Source organism: Crinia signifera, chromosome 6 (genome assembly GCF_055691185.1).
Source record: "Crinia signifera chromosome 6, ASM5569118v1, whole genome shotgun sequence".
Taxonomy (NCBI): Eukaryota; Metazoa; Chordata; class Amphibia; order Anura; family Myobatrachidae; genus Crinia; species Crinia signifera.
This window is the reverse complement of record NC_139222.1, coordinates 171,217,332-171,233,411: the sequence shown is the minus strand read 5'-3', so window position 1 is coordinate 171,233,411 and position 16,080 is coordinate 171,217,332. Positions and strand designations below refer to the sequence as shown.

Sequence of the window (16,080 nt, the reverse complement as noted above, 5' to 3'; positions counted from 1 at the left end):
TGCATGCGATTTTGACTATATAGTCAAAATCTCATCCATGAGCTAAACCTACTTATGACGATAGACACTGCCTAAAACATCTACAGAGTAAAATAAGTGATCAAACAAATAAAAAGATCCATTTGTTGTAGTATTTAATGAGGATGAGATAAATCCCCCAAAAAATAAAAGAGCTGTGATGTAAAAGTATATGGGATGTAGAGGTGATCTCATTTTTACCCAAATTATGTTCTTCCAGAAATAAGATAATAAGTTCCAAGAGCATAAAGAACAGATTACTTGGTACAGACTTTATAGCCACTTTCCTCCCCGCTGCATGTGAATCACACAGGGCACTTCTGTCAGACATCCCTCATCACAGGGCCCAGATACAATTAGATTTTGTGGGGAATGTAAGGGCATTTCCATTTACAATCACAGAAGAAGAAAAAGATGAGAATTACTAAGAAACAGAATTTATTGCTGTAAACCTGTATCAGATTTCAAAAAAGAAATACTGATGACAGAATGTCTACTGTATTTTACTGGATTAAAACACTGCAAAAAAACCCACAAAGCACCATATTTAGACTCGATATTGGAAAATATTGAAAGTTTGTGGCATACAGAAGATTTGGAAATGTGTGATCCAACAGTGGTCAGTAATTGCAAGGCATAGGCCTATTGCACCATGGTGGCACAGCCTTTGTCCCAACGATCCGCTCACCTACTTCAGATTCATCAAACTGTATAACATTAACGTGTTTGCAGGGCGGGTCTGAGGTTTTTTTGTTGGAGTGGTCTTGACAGCACAGGCGTGTCTAGACCATATGGGGGGAGGGCAGCAGCAGTTGCGTAGTTTGACATGCAGGGTCTGTGCCCTGAAGCGTGGTTGGTCTTTGCCTGACTCTACAGCTAAGCTATGCAGCCAGGGGTAACTGGTGATGTGCGAGTGCTTAGCTGTATAGTGAAGGGCTTGCACAATAGCGATGTGAGAGCAACATTTTGTGAGCACATGACTAGGTGGAACGTGGCATGCAGGGCAGCATTGCTCTATGCCAGTGGTGTCCAAACTTTTTGCGACGAGGGCCAGATTTGGTGAAGTGTAAATGTGTGGGGGCCGACCATTCAGCCTGACATTCTTTGAATCATTAATTACATTAGAATGGTCCCCCACTCTGCCCCCATTCACTCTACATCCCCCAGCCTGCCCCTTCACTGTATTTCTCCCAGCCTGCCCCCATTCACTGTATGTCCCCCCCCACCCCAGCCTGCCCCTCTTTCACTGTATGACTCCCATTTACTGTATGACCCCCATTCACTATGTACCCCACTTTGCCCCCATTCACTCTATGTCCCCCCTTCTCTGAATGGCCATCACTGCCTCCATTCACTGTATGTCCCCCACTCTGCCCCCCCTTCTCTGTATGTTTCCCAGCCCCTTGTGTGAGCCAGAGGAAGGAGAGGCAAAGCAGGAACTGCAAGGAGAGGAGATGCTTGGGCTCCCGCTGCCGCCCTCCTCCGCTCTGCATGTTACAGGAGCAAGCTTCCCCCTTGCTGCCCCCCTCCCCAAACACTGCTGTCACTGTGATTGTGGATTAGGGTGATATACGATTGCAGCAGCAGGGGTAGGATGCCAGACACATCTCACTGTGGCGGCCGGCACCTCCTCACTGCAGGAGACAGCAAGGTAAAGGCACACTCGCAGGGGCCCTACCTTTAGTGTCCTGTGCTGTGCTTCCCACATCTGATGCTCTGCCCGTTTCCAGCTGGAGACTCTGGGCCACTTGAAATGACAGCACGGGCCGCAATTGGCCCCAGGGCCTGACTTTGGACATGCCTGCTCTATGCTATATGGGTTGTTGTTTTATGAGGATTTGCAAGACTACAACATAAGCTGATATGCTCCAAAGTCTGGAAATAAACTAGGATGCAATGGAATCTGTTACAATCTGGGCAAACTGATCATTTCCACAAATGTCAAGAAGAAAAAGGACAATGAACGCTAGAAAAAGCTGAAAGTTATAGCTGAGAAAACCGGACTGACGAAGCAAGGTTTCATGACATGGCAAGGATTTTACTCCCATGAGTCATTTCCTGCATGTGTCATTACTTGCATTATAACTCTGTTTTATAATGTGAAATGATTTCTTGAACCATTTGTAACAGCATTTAACATAAGAGTCTACTAAAACATAAAAAAATGAGCTTTATGTTTATTTTTATAAAATACACCAAAAAGTCTTATGATCAAAATGAGCTGTACAGAAAACATGTCGGGCTTATGTAATAAGCCTGCAGGCTGGTGGGAATTCCCATGAGTATGCCTGTGTTTTTAAAGGGGCAAACCAAGTTTGGTCTTGTAAATAATTGTCGATTTAAAAGCAGAGTGATACTGGCCAGAATACCCACACAACCTGCATCTCACAGTCTATTACATCTTGCCAGAATACCCACACAACCTGCATCTCATGTTCCTAAAGTAAGAATACAAATTTCAATCTGCAAAGGGTGCAAATACTGTATAAACAAATTAACCTTTCCATAGAAAAGCACAACTTTCTCCTCCAATGCAGCATCATTTCTAGACATTTTCCATCAGTACACTTCAGGTGTGGAGGGGAGAGACAGATGTAACAGGCTAGCAGTGTCAGAGAGTTCAACTCCTGATACCTTGTTATACACAAAGTGGTTTAACTACATTATACTGCACATAGTAATGCATAGTGTTTCATTACATATGTACAAAGCAATTTCATCATAATACACATTCATAACATAGGTCTCATTTCCAAAGCCAGAGGTACATCGCATGATTTTAAAATGACAATCTAAACTAGAGTCGTACTTACCAATACATTAGTATCATAGACCATAATCTCACCCATGGAGGCGCTGCCTGGATACGCTAGGTAGGAGTTGGAATGGTTTATAGAAAGTGCACAAAGACCTGGATGGCAGAGAAGAGGTTAATTATACTCAGGACAAAAGTTGTAAGGATAGGAATGTACTCCCAACTAATATGTGATATCCAAATACACTCTCAAGTAAGATGAACACTATTTCACAGCCTCTGTCCACAGCTAGCTCTTCGTCTTCACTATACATTGATTAACCCACCATCTGCACATAGGTGGCAAATCTTACTGCCATGCCTTTGCTATATATAATAAAACCAAGAGACGGAGAATAATTTAAGTAATTACACAATGATATCCTAAAATTGTCTGGACACGTTTGTTGGTAACCCTTATAAATTATAATAAATAGATGAATTAGTGAGATTTCAAAATAATTGCTTACTAAAAACAGAATCATACATCTTCAATATTCTAATCTGCCAGTCAGCCTATTAATGGAGAAAAGTAGTCACTCTGCTGTTTGGTATCATTGTGTGCACCACACTGAGCAAGGACCAGAAAAAGCAAACAGTTGTCTGGGAAGATCAGATATTAAGTTTGAAACAAACAAGACCATCTGCAAGCAGCTTGATATTCTTGTGAAGTTAATGGGTCTGTAACCAACCTTTGAAAAAGCTGTTAGTTGATTCAGCAAAACATGTTAGAAGCTGGAATGGCCAAAATTACTATTTAATCCATCATGATCCCAGTGTTCCCAGCCTCAAATATAACCATCTATATAGGTACCTTCTCGGTAACTACATCACATTTCTAATACCCCTTTCAGACAGAAAAAAAGACCCGGGAATTTCCCTGGTCGAGGAGGGTAGACCCTTTTTTTTTTGTCTGAAAGGGTCAACCCGCATCTAAAATGCCAGGGCTTCAACCCAGGAATTTACCTGGGTTTTTCCCGGGTCTGTATTCCAAAAACCTGGGTCGTCGGCTGTCTGAAAGGAAACGACCCGGGTTTTTGGGATTATTACACATTGTTAGGCACGGATTGGCTCTTCTGGTGGGGTGCTGGCTGATTGGCTGTGAGGATGACCCTCTCTGATTGGCTGGGAGGGCATGGCAATGGGGCTGGCCTCTGAGGTCATTAGGGAGCTGAAGAAAGGATAGCATGGCTCACTGGAAGAAGCAAGAGTTGAGAGCTGCTGGCAGTGAGAGGGGAGGAGGATATCGGCAAACAGATGAATGGGACAGTAAAAGATGCCACAGTGTACTCAAACATTGCAAATATACTGACAGCCATGTGAGGTAACATGTACCTTCCAGTATATAAAAACAATAAAACTTGTTTACAACATATCCTTGTGTCATGCCATGGTTAATGCAATGCAGTGAGCAGTCACCACCCACTTTTGATGACCTCATCTCTGTGTGCCTTTAAAACTGTCCTTTTCTTATGACACGCAGAGTTTTGCAGGAAAAATCCGGCTTCTGTGTGAAAGGGGTCGACACGGGAAATACCCGGGTATTTGCTCCTGTGTGAAAGGGGGTCAGCACCTTGCTGCCTAGTTCTACCCGGGTTTTTGTATCCGGGAAATACCTGGGTTTTTGGGATTTTTCTGTCTGAAAGGGGTATTAGAGATCCAATAATAGGTGTTATGCTCCTTCTCTAAAAAGGACCCTGCGCAAATCTGTGAAGATGTGGTAACTATTGTAGCTGGACTTTCTAACAGCTCCAACTAAAGGTGGCCATACACACGCAGATTTATCTTCAGATCTGGCTGGTTGGAACAAAAACATGGGTATGGATGAGAGCAAATGACAGTTGACCATTTGCTTGAAAATGCTGGAAAACTCACAAACTGTCACTCATTCATAACCATGTTTTTGTTCCAACCAGCCAGATCTGCAGATAAATCTTACTAGTGTATGGGCACCTTAAGAGTATCATATATGACTGGTTAATTAAGTGCTCCGGATGATACATACTTAACGAACAGACACTACAAGCACTTGCTCTGTTATTTATTAACTGAACAGTTATGAAATTAAGCTTTAGAACTCCAATATCAAAGTATGTGTCTAGTCACATATGTGCTTTTTGAGAAACAGATGGTGGAGACCTCCTGGAGCCTACTGGGACTTTACTTTATTTAAAAAAATAAAAATCCACACTGGAAATTGCCAGAGTGCTTCTGGGAGAATATGATTTGGACAGATGAGTCAAAACTGGAGTTTTGGCAAGTCACAGCAGCTCTATGTTCACAGAAAAAAAAATTAACTTTCAAAGGAAAACCAAAAGACAACGCACCTATAGTGAAACAGGATATTCGTTTATGTATTGGGACTGGTTTGCTGGTCTAGAATGAGGAACCCTGACTCTGTGCAAGACTATCAATGTATTCCGAATCTCATAGAACAGTGGTAGCCAACCACGGTCCTCGAGAGATACCAACAGTTCAAATTTTCTAGACATCCTAGCTGCTGCACAGCTGCACTCATTACTAGCTGAAACATTTTCAAAGATCCACAGGTGGAGCTAATTACTTCACTTGTGACTCTGAGAGGAGATCCGGAAAACATTACCTGTTGGTAGCTCTCGAGGACTGGAGTTGGCTACCCCAGTCATAGAACATCTATGGAGAGAGCTGAAACATGCAGTGTGGGGAAACACATCACACCTGAGAGAGCTAGAGAAGTTTGCTCAGGAAACCCCACCTGGTGGCAGCTGCAGAGTCCTATTTGAGAGCTACAGAAATCGCTTAATTGCAGAAATGGTCTCTAAAGGATGTGTAACAAATATAAGATGAGGGGTCCCGTGTTATTTTCATTTGATTTACTGGGCCGGATTTAATGCACTGCGAGTCCGGTAGCCACGTACAATTCCGGCCAAACTCGCACATGGCTGCCGGACTCGTTGTACATTATATCCGGACCAGGATTTCAAATATTCTATTGAATCAAAAGTCAAATGTAAAGTCCGATTTCTATATGAATTCCATATAGATTATATGTGGAATAAACAATGATGGATGCCAATTACTCTTATAATGTTTCAAGTAATTTCAGAGAAAAGTACATTGAAAGGACACCAACAAAATTTGTTCACATCTGTAAAATATAAATGTGATCAAGCAACTTTTGATATGGGATATTGGTCACATAAGATTTATAATTTATTTAATTTCAGAACTTGATAAGAACTAGTCAATTATTAATTATGTCCTTCTATGCAAATTGATTTAAAATAGGATTTACTTTTTTTTTTGTTGATGACTATAGCGAATTGAGAAGATAAGTTCTTATAAATGATAAGTTCAGTCAACTAAAGAGCCCATCCTTTATTTCTACGCTATACTTATAGATTGTATTGTTAGGCATGTCATGCTTTACTCCATTTCCTAGAATTATAGGAATAATCTAGGTATGCACTAAAATCGGTCTTTTTCCTAACATGACCCGTCATTAACAGCCACTGGGGCTAATTCTGACATGGATCACCAATGTGAGAATTCACAGAGGACTCCAAGGAGTAAGTTGCTGCCCAGACAGAAAGAGAAAATGCCCCTCACTAACATGCGAGAGAATTGAGAATGGATCACTGATCACCATCCACGTGCGAATTCTCCAATCGACTGAGAGTCGTCTGCGCAAATAGGAGTAAGTCTGAGGCTTCCACTAATCTGCAACTGAGAAAGGGTGAGAATGGTCATCGCTGATGTCAAGGACCCTCCTCAAAAATGCCTGGGCATGCGTTTTTTCTGACACACCCCAAAACCGTCAGGTTACCCCCCCTAAATGCCAGCTTCCTGTCAGTCAAATTGTGAGTGAATAATATTTAAGATCCATGTGCATTTTTTTTAATGCTAGTTCCCATTGCGAATGCGTACAGTATGCATGTGCAGTCGTAACTCGATTTAGTGACCCATGCTGAATTAGCACCACAATCCATTTCTCACTCACCAGATGTGTTTCGAGGAGTGTCCAGCAGAGTTCTTAGTAGCTTCATGTCTTTTATATTATGTATATAAATAGACTCTTCTAGACAAACCACCAATCTCTACAAAAAATGAATAATCAGCAAGTTCCTTACCCCACAGAATATAGTAACTTTAAGCACTCCTGCTACATACCTGTCGATTTAGTCTGATGGACAGAATGTTGCCGGAGTAATTGTAGTTGCAGATTTCGGTGCCTTTCTTGAAGTGGAATACGTTCATCTGCCGCGGTTTGGAGTGACTGACGACCACAACCAAACTGCTGGAGAAGAGCCGTTCCACGATGTAAACATCCAAGAGCTCATCTAAACGCATAAGAGTTAATAAGAGAGAAGGTATTTTTTATGACCAAGAGAGTCATAACAATAACTACTGGGGGGGGGGGGGGGGGGGGGGAGCTAGATACCTAGAGCAGTATATCTGTAAATGTATAAGACTTATCAAGTGGGAAACAGACACAGTCTAGGTCCTCTACCACACAGTGTGGCAGTCCTCATTATTAGCTGTCCTGGAAAAATAAATTGTTTTATGCAAAAGTCATAGGTGATCCTGCTACCAGTCTATGGGATTGAATCAGCTAATTGAATCTACTTCGATCTAAAAACAAAACCAGCAACTGTGACATAGATTGTCAAAGGAGTCCCTAAACCAGGCATGTCCAAACTATGGCCCTCCAGCTGTTTTGAAACTACAAGTTCCATCATGCCTTGCCAGAGTTTTGCTATTAGAGAATGCTAAAACTATGGCAAGGCATGCTGGGATGTGTAGTTTCACAACAGCTGGAGGGCCACAGTTTGGACATGCCTGCCCTAAACAAAACATGCAGAGCATGACTAAACATATAATCGCATGCCTACATAAGGGGGTATTAAGAGAAGAAGGGCCCCATGTACAGTCTCTGTCAGGGCCCCATCCTCTCTAGCCAATTTGTAAGCACATGTTTGTAAGCACTAGTAGACTCTAGCGCTGTGCTAGCAATAGGTCTCTGGGAAAATGGTGTGGTGGACAATTTCACTGTGATTTCCCTACTCCAAGTGCTGCTGCAACATTTTCCCAATTATTTTGCAGCACTGCCACTGCAAGCATGGGACTTGAGAGGAAGAAAGGAATGCATTCTGTGCAGTGTGGGCCCCCATGAACCATGGGCCTATGGCCCTTATTCTAGTTCACTCGCAAAGGCAAATTCCTTCTCAAATGGACAAAACCATGTGCACTGCAGGCGGGCAGATGTAACACGTGCAGAGAGAATTAGATTTGGGTGGGGTTTTACTTCAAAGTGAGATCTATATTGCAGTGTAAAAATGAAGCAGTCAGTATTTTCCCTGCACAAAAGCAAAATAACTCACCCAAATCTAATTCTCTCTGCACATGTTACATATGCCCCACCTGCAGTGCACATGGTTTTGTCCATTTGAGAAGGAATTTGTGAACTTGAATAAGGGCCTATGTGTGGACCGCACATACTTCGCCCATTATACCCATTATAGATACATCATTGGCCTATTGGTGCTTCTGCTCCCTTATGAAGTTTTTTAAAGAACAAGAGGCCTACTACATAAGAAATTCAATTTACAAAAAAAATTCTGCCCTTTCCAGTTATAATTTAATAAAACATTCTATAGTGAAAAAAAAAAACGTTTTATTTTTCTAATATATGGGATTTATGAGATTATGTAACCAAGTGGTGTCAAACTCATGGCCCTCCAGCTGTTGTGCAACTACATGTCCCAGCATGCCCTGCCACAGATTTTATATAATGGATTGCTAAAACTGTGGCAGGGCATGCTGGGACGTGTAGTTCCACAACAGCTGAAGAGCCATGAGTTTGACACCACTGATGTAACCTGCTGTTTCTATGGCAAGCTCTATCACTTCCATTCTATCCCTTCCCCTGTATGTTGACAATAGGACACATAGTAGACAGGCATGCAGATCTATATAGTGTTTCCAATTGACTTGACAAAAGACTGGAGACCGGTGATGGCAATGCCTAAAACATCTTCTATTACTTTCTATAGGGACTCTCCTCATGTAACCCAAATGTCCAGCTATGATGATTAGTGGTAGGATAAACTGCCCTTGGTAACTGTAATTTACCCCAGAAAATACCCCAGAAAAAGCAGGATTCTTACAGCTTTCATGGACAAGGTCGAGCTGCTCCACAGAGGACAGAGAGAAGAGCTTGTAACCGGTTTTCATCCCAATGGCCAGTGACCTGGAAACAGAGTATTAGCAGTAGTTAAATGAGTTAGTTTGATTCAATCTCAAGGAGAAAAATAACAAAAAATATTTAGGACCGGATGTAGATTTGTATGTAAACCTCCTTGTGGAGAATTTCAAGCACATTGCCACTTATGACAGACGGGGAGTAACTGTCCTGTAAACTCTTACCCATGCAGTCGTCATCTCCATTTTCATGCGCAGAGCATTACATTAGGGTGTACGCTGACGCGAAGAAAAAAATAAAAACAGCAGTGGCCAACCCTGGCCACCCCACCAGTAGAGTGAGGTCACCGGCACCTCACAGGCTGGACAAGAAACCAATCACACAGTAGTAACTGTGGTCCCCCACACCGCAGTACACAAAGTGACGGATGGCATGTTATGCTGTCCTGACCTGGCAGCATGGAAGAAGCAGAGTGTCAGTAGTCAGTGACCCCTGTAGCAGGTGATTTTGAGGAGGGTCCCTCAATACTGCAACCTCCTTGAATCTAAAATTCCCCTCAACCATCTGTCTCAATGTTTCACTCCATTCTAATGCTGCACCAAAACTAAATCCACAGTACCACTTTGTAAATACCTAAACTGGCTACACATATATAGAATCCTTATATAGGCTATCCCTTGACATATCTCAAGTCTCATCTCAAAATACCAAACGTGTTTAGGCAGGTATGTGTCCTACATCTCCTCTCTGATAACCCCCTTTCACTTCTTCCTTACTGACTTCTCCTGCACCACTACCCACCTATGGTATTCCTTACCCTGCCCAATGTAACTACACTGCTCAAAAAAATAAACATAACAACATAACACATCCTAGATCTGAAAGAAATATTCTTGTTAAATACTTTGTTCTTTACATAGTTGAATGTGCTGACAACAAAATCACACAAAAATTATCAATGGAAATCCAATTTATTAACCCATGGAGGTCTGGATTTGGAGTCACACTCAAAATTAAAGTGGAAAAACACACTACAGGCTGATCCAACTTTGATGTAATGTCCTTAAAACAAGTCAAAATGAGGATCAGTAGTGTGTGTGGCCTCCACATGCCTGTATGGCCTCCCTACTACACCTGTGCATGCTCCTGATGAGGTGCTGGATGGTCTCCTGAGGGATCTTCTCCAAGACCTGGACTAAAGCATTCGCCAACTCCTGGACAGTCTGTGGTGCAACGTGGCATTGGTGGATGGAGCGAAACATGATGTCCCAGATGTGCTCAATTGGATTCAGGTCTGGGGAGCAGGTGGGCAGTCCATAGCACCAATGCCTTCATCTTGTAGGAACTGCTGACACACTCCAGCCACATGAGGGCTAGCATTGTCTTGCATTAGGAGGAACCCTGGGCCAACCGCACCAGCATATGGTCTCACAAGGAGTCTGAGGATCTCATCTCGGTACCTAATAGCAGTCAGGCTACCTCTGTGCAGCCCCCCAAAGAAATGCCACCCCACACCATTACTGACCCACTGCCAAACCAGTCATGCTGGAGGATGTTGCAGGCAGCAGAACGCTCTCCTTGGCGTCTCCAGACTCTGTCACATGTGCTCTGTGTGAACCTGCTTTCATCTGTGAAGAGCACAGGGCGCCAGTGGCGAATTTGCCAATTTGGTGTTCTCTGGCAAATGCCAAACGTTCTGCATGGTGTTGGGCTGTAAGCGCAACCTCCACCTGTGGACGTTGGGCCCTCATACCACCCTCATGGAGTCTGTTTCTGACCATTTGAGTAGACACATGCACATTTGTGGCCTGCTGGAGGTCATTTTGCAGGGCTCTGGCAGTGCTCCTCCTGTTTCTCCTTGAACAAAGGTGGAGGTAGCGGTCCTGCTGCTGGGTTGCTGCCCTCCTACATGTCTCCTGATGTACTGGCCTGTCTCCTGGTAGCGCCTCCATGCTCTGGACACTATGCTGACAGACACAGCAAAACTTCTTGCCACAGCTTACATTGATGTGCCATCCTGGATGAGCTGCACTACCTGAGCCACTTGTGTGAGTTGTAGACTCCCTCTCATGCTACCACTAGTGTGAAAGCACCGCCAGCTTTCAAAAGTGACCAAAACATCAGTCAGAAAGCATAGGAGCTGAGAAGTGGTCTGTGGTCACCACCTGCAGAACAACTCCTTTATTGTGGGTGTCTTGCCAATTGCCTATAATTTCCACCTGTTGTCTATTCCATTTGCACAAAAGTATGTGAAATTGATTGTCAATCAGTGTTGCTTCCTAAGTGGACAGTTTGATTTCACCGAAGTGTGATTGACTTGAAGTTACATTGTGTTGTTTAAAGCCCCGTACACACGGGGGATATATCGCTCAGTGTCCCGTTTGCATCAGCAACCAGAGATGGTCGCTGATGAGAAAGAAATCAGCATGTTCCTGCGACCAGCGATCACTACAGGGGAGGAAACGGGAGCGCGCACCCGGTGATATATCGCTGGTGCACACTCCCATCGCGGGCAGTATGGTCGCTCAGCGACCATATTGCCCGCGATATTAGACAAAATCGCCCCTGTGTGTACACAGCCTAAATGTTCCCTTTATTTTTCTAGCAGTGCAGCAAGATCTTTTAATTCTTGGTGATTGCCTGTCTAATGGTAACACAAAAACTGGGTGTAGCCTTAGCCCTCCTTTCGTAATAGGTTTTAGTGGTACCCTACTATAATATACAGCAATAGTCCATTTAGGGCAGTGGTCAGGGAACTCGGTCCTCATTACCCCACACAGTGCATGTTTTGCAGGTCTCCTCACAGAATCACAAGTGAAATAATTAACTCCACCTGCGGACCTTATAAAATGTGTCTGTGAGTAATTAGTACACCTGCTGGGTTACCAGCAAAACATGCACTGTGTGGGGTAATGAGGACCGAGTTCCCTGACCACTGATTTAGGGTATTAAATACAGAGCTGTACATCCCAATTTACTATTATGTTATATACCATCCCCTTGTCTAGTGTGCTAATTATACGGTACAAGAATAAGAAGTATTCGTGATTGATCATACTTATGGAACAACCTCCTCCTCATCCTCTGTATAATTATAACTATATAACCTCCTCCTCTCACAGTTTAATAAAATAATAGTACAGCCCATCCTCCTTACGATGAAATATTATCATCATCATCATCATCATCTGCTCCTCCCTTGGCATAATATTGTATAACTCTAACCCCCCAGCATAACATAATAATGGTATAGTTTTTCCCTCAACAGTAAAAATATACAATAGTGATGCTGCCCCCTCCAGCACACTAAGACTATAATAGCGATGTATCCCCCTCCTGCCCAGTAAACCTATAATAATGGTGTAGCCCCCTCCTGCTCAGTAATATGATTGTAAGCTTGCGAGCAGGGCCCTCCTACCTCTATGTCAGTTTGTTACTACCCAGTTTGTTTTATCACGGTTTCCTATTGTAAAGCGCAACCGAATTTGCTTCGCTTTATTAGAAACTGTAATAAATAATACAAATAAATGATATTAGTGTAGCCCGTCCTTCTCAGTAATAATATAACAGAGGTGCAGCCCCCTCCTGCCCAGTAAAAATATAATAGAGGGGCAGCCCCCTCTCCCTCCGTATAATGTGATAGTGGAACGGTCAAGGTATATTACGTGCAGTCCTGGTTGTAGGACAGACAGCAGACCTCCGCTCCATCTGCCCCTGCTCCTCCTCCGGCATCCATATCATCTGCTCCGGCCCGGGCCCCTTACCGCTCACTGTACTTTCCACATCCGCAGTAAACAAACAACAGCTGACAGCGCCTCTCCACCTTTCCGCAATTCCATTGGACAGCGCCGGTAATACTATCTACACCTTTCACTCTCGTTGGACAGGGCGTATTACAACCAACCAATCATCACAAAGTTTCTTTCAGCAGCCAACTTCCCCGGAATCACGGGACTGCCAGAGTGGGTTCCATAAACACCACCCCTTTTCCAACAGGGCCGCTCCTGATTGGTGACACGAGGCTGGAAAGCTATTACTATTGGCTCTTTGGGTACGTGACGCCAAGCTCATGGTGTCACTGTCAGCAGCGCGCCATAGCTCGCTGCCAGTGCCACTGCCAGCCTTCGGTGAGTTCTGTACTGTAGTAGAGAGAACTGAACCTACGTTCCTCGTGTTTTTTCTTCGGTCTGTTCCATAGCCAGCATAGCAGAATTTATAAAGTGTGCTAGGTGACGGCCCCGTTACCGGTCTTCTCTCGCAGCAGCCATATTGTGGACTAGATAAAGAGAAAAATCAGACAGGTGCGCGTATGCTGTATAACTAAAATATAGCGGAATGGGTGCAAGACAAGAAAATACTACATGCCTTCGATTTTTTCGAATGTTTATTTGATGCTGTACTTCTCATAATTATGTGTATATACTGATGAATTCATGACCTATGGAAGCAAAAGAAGAACCCAGAGAGGATAGTGTATCATAGTCATGGTTGCCTACCTGACCCTCTCCTTCAGGGAGAAAATGCTCTGTTCCTGGACTTCCCTGGTAATGTATGATTGCCATCACCTATGGTGAAACGCCTTTCTTATCAATTACCTAGCTCCCCAGAGGTGATGGCAATCATACATTACCAGGGAAGTCCAGGAACAGAGCATTTTCTCCCTGAAGGAGAGGGTCAGGTAGGCAACCCTGATTATAGTGTAATCTAAAATACACTTTATTGTTTAAAAGGCTTAACGGTACTTGTGTATTATCACGACGCCCATCGCATCGCATGCCACTAATTAAGGTATGCGATGGGACCCGATTTGAGCCTTTCCCCGGGCTTCAGTATACAAACTGTCAAACATACACTCGCAGCCAGTACGTGCAAACACACGTTGCGAACGACAATAACCCCCTCTGGCTCTGCCCCGACATGACTGGTTTGGTCGCATCTTTATTTTAAAGAACACAATTACAAAATTGCCTTTTTTCTTCTGGGTATGGATCATTAGGTCACCAGCATGTTGGTCAACATGCATTTCAGTCGATATGAGTCTAGGTCGACATTGGGGTTTTTCACATTTTCTTTGTCCCGGATGTCGACACAGCCAACATGGACACTGAAACGTGCACTCACCATACTTCGGGCATGGTGCTTCGCTACTCTCTATTCTATTTTATTCTCTCTCCATGCCCTTTCGGCATATGTCGGCTCAAAAAAATGTGAAAAACCCCATGTTGACCTTTTGACTGTCGACCTAGCCCATGTCAACCTAATGATCCTGTCGACCTGGACTCATGTCGACCTAAATGCATGTTGGCCTAATGGTGTCGACCTAATGACTGTCGACTAACATGCTGGTGACCGTATTACTTTCTCCCCAAAGGACTGTATATACAAAATTAAAACACATGATACAAAATAAACACATTTAGGGGCTGGAGAAAGAGTGGGGGAGATTGCGCAAAATTGAGGACAGAACAAGGATTTGAAAAAATGTAACAATAACAAATTATTTCAACATATAACACTCTAAAAAGTGGTGCAATTGCATCGGGGGATTAAAATGGGAATAATGGGAAATTGAAAAAGCTGAGTCCAGTATTGGATGTTATCACCTTATTCTCTGGCAAGTGAAGATGGGAGATGGGGATGGTGGAATTGTCCTCCAGACACTGGGACGGGAATCCCTTTTTGCAGAGTTTCCTCCAAATCTGAATTGTGGTGGTAAATATCCTTGATTTGGATTCTCTGTAGTGTTTAGGTTCCACTTGTAACCATATGTAGGTACCTTAGATAGGTGGCGTTCCTTCAGAGGTTGGTACCACAATGGAATGGTTGATGGGTAGATGTCCCGGTCTGGTTCTCCACTGATGAATATGATATTGTAATTTTCCTGGCCAAGGTGATGTCTGGAACAGCAGCAAGGTGGAGGGGGGTGGCTGGGGTGCCTGTGCCAACGCGTTTGCTGCTCCTAAGCAAGATACTTCCAGGCGGTGAACGCCGCAAGGGGGACAGAGACCGGGTAGCGTAGGGGAAGCTGGGCACATAGAAATGAATGGACAGCCAGTAATTGGCTGAGAGCTCTCTGACTGAGAGAGCTCTCAGCCAATCACTGACTGTTAATTCATTTCTATGTCCGCCCGCTGCTGCCCGGCTTCCCCTACGCTACCCGGTCTCTGGTCCCCTCGCGGAGTTCACCGCCTGGACCAGTGCGCCCACTGCCTCCCCTGCCTGGCTCCGTGCTTGCAGTCCCCCGTTTGGCATCTGGCTCCCTTCATTCGCAGGTACTACAGGCTGCTTCCGCTGCCTGCTTGCAGCCCCCATGCCCTGCTCAGCTCCCGCTGACAGCAGCTCCCCGGGGGGGACTGCATGTGATAAATCGCATGCGATTTATCACATGCAAAACCTGGCACATCAAGTGCCAAATCGTATGTGACCACCACCCCCCCCCCCCCCCTTTGGACAAGTCGGCCTAATGTATGGGGGCCTTTAACTGAAAGCTATACAATTAGTGTAGTTTAGGAAAATGACCACAACTTATTTATTCTGCTTGTGAGTTTATGAGGTGTGAGCAGAAATAAGCAAAGGTAACTTTACCATGATTGCTAGTTAGAGTATAGCCCTTTGGGGCTACACAAAATCCAGACAGAGAGCTGAACTTGGGACACGGAAAAGGATATCGTCAGTGTGACCTGGAAAAGGAAATCACCGCAAGGGGGGCAGAGAGCTTGGAACAAGGAACACTAAGTGTGTCTGCTCACACCGCGTGTCCTGTTAGTTGCAGGGGATGCGGTCATTTGGTCTACTGCATTATGGTAGAAAGTCATTAGGTCGAATCCATTAGGTCGACATGCTAAAAGGTCGACATGACTCTAGGTCGACATGGGAAAAGGTCGACATGATTCTAGTTCGAAAGGTCATTAGTTCGACAGGTCATTAGTTCGACAAGGTCATTAGTTCGACATTGTCTATGTCGACATTCACAAGGTCGACATGGAGTTTTTCACTGTTTTTTGAGCCAACATGTGCCGACAGGCGGTATTTCATGCCCTACCATCCACTAGGGCGTGGTGGGAGAATAAAATAGTGTGCCGAGCGT

At 44.1% G+C, this 16,080-nt stretch overlaps 1 protein-coding gene across 2 annotated transcripts in view; it reads right to left on the bottom strand.

Annotated features, from left to right (window-relative positions):
- The window catches only part of WIPI1 (WD repeat domain, phosphoinositide interacting 1), a 53,159-nt gene that overhangs the window by 16,263 nt on the left and 20,816 nt on the right, over nt 1-16,080 (bottom strand). Inside the window, exons 1-5 of one of the 2 annotated variants that reach the window (XM_083148112.1) lie at nt 12,659-12,919; nt 8,959-9,041; nt 6,962-7,131; nt 6,792-6,888; nt 2,832-2,929 (exon numbers count right to left, since the gene is read on the bottom strand). In XM_083148112.1, the coding sequence (XP_083004238.1) occupies nt 2,832-2,929; nt 6,792-6,888; nt 6,962-7,131; nt 8,959-9,041; nt 12,659-12,729 (519 nt within the window). In that variant the 5' untranslated portion in view covers nt 12,730-12,919. Of the gene's footprint in view, nt 1-2,831; nt 2,930-6,791; nt 6,889-6,961; nt 7,132-8,958; nt 9,042-12,658; nt 12,920-16,080 lie in introns of those variants that run through there. The other variant, XM_083148113.1, reaches the window with a different exon arrangement.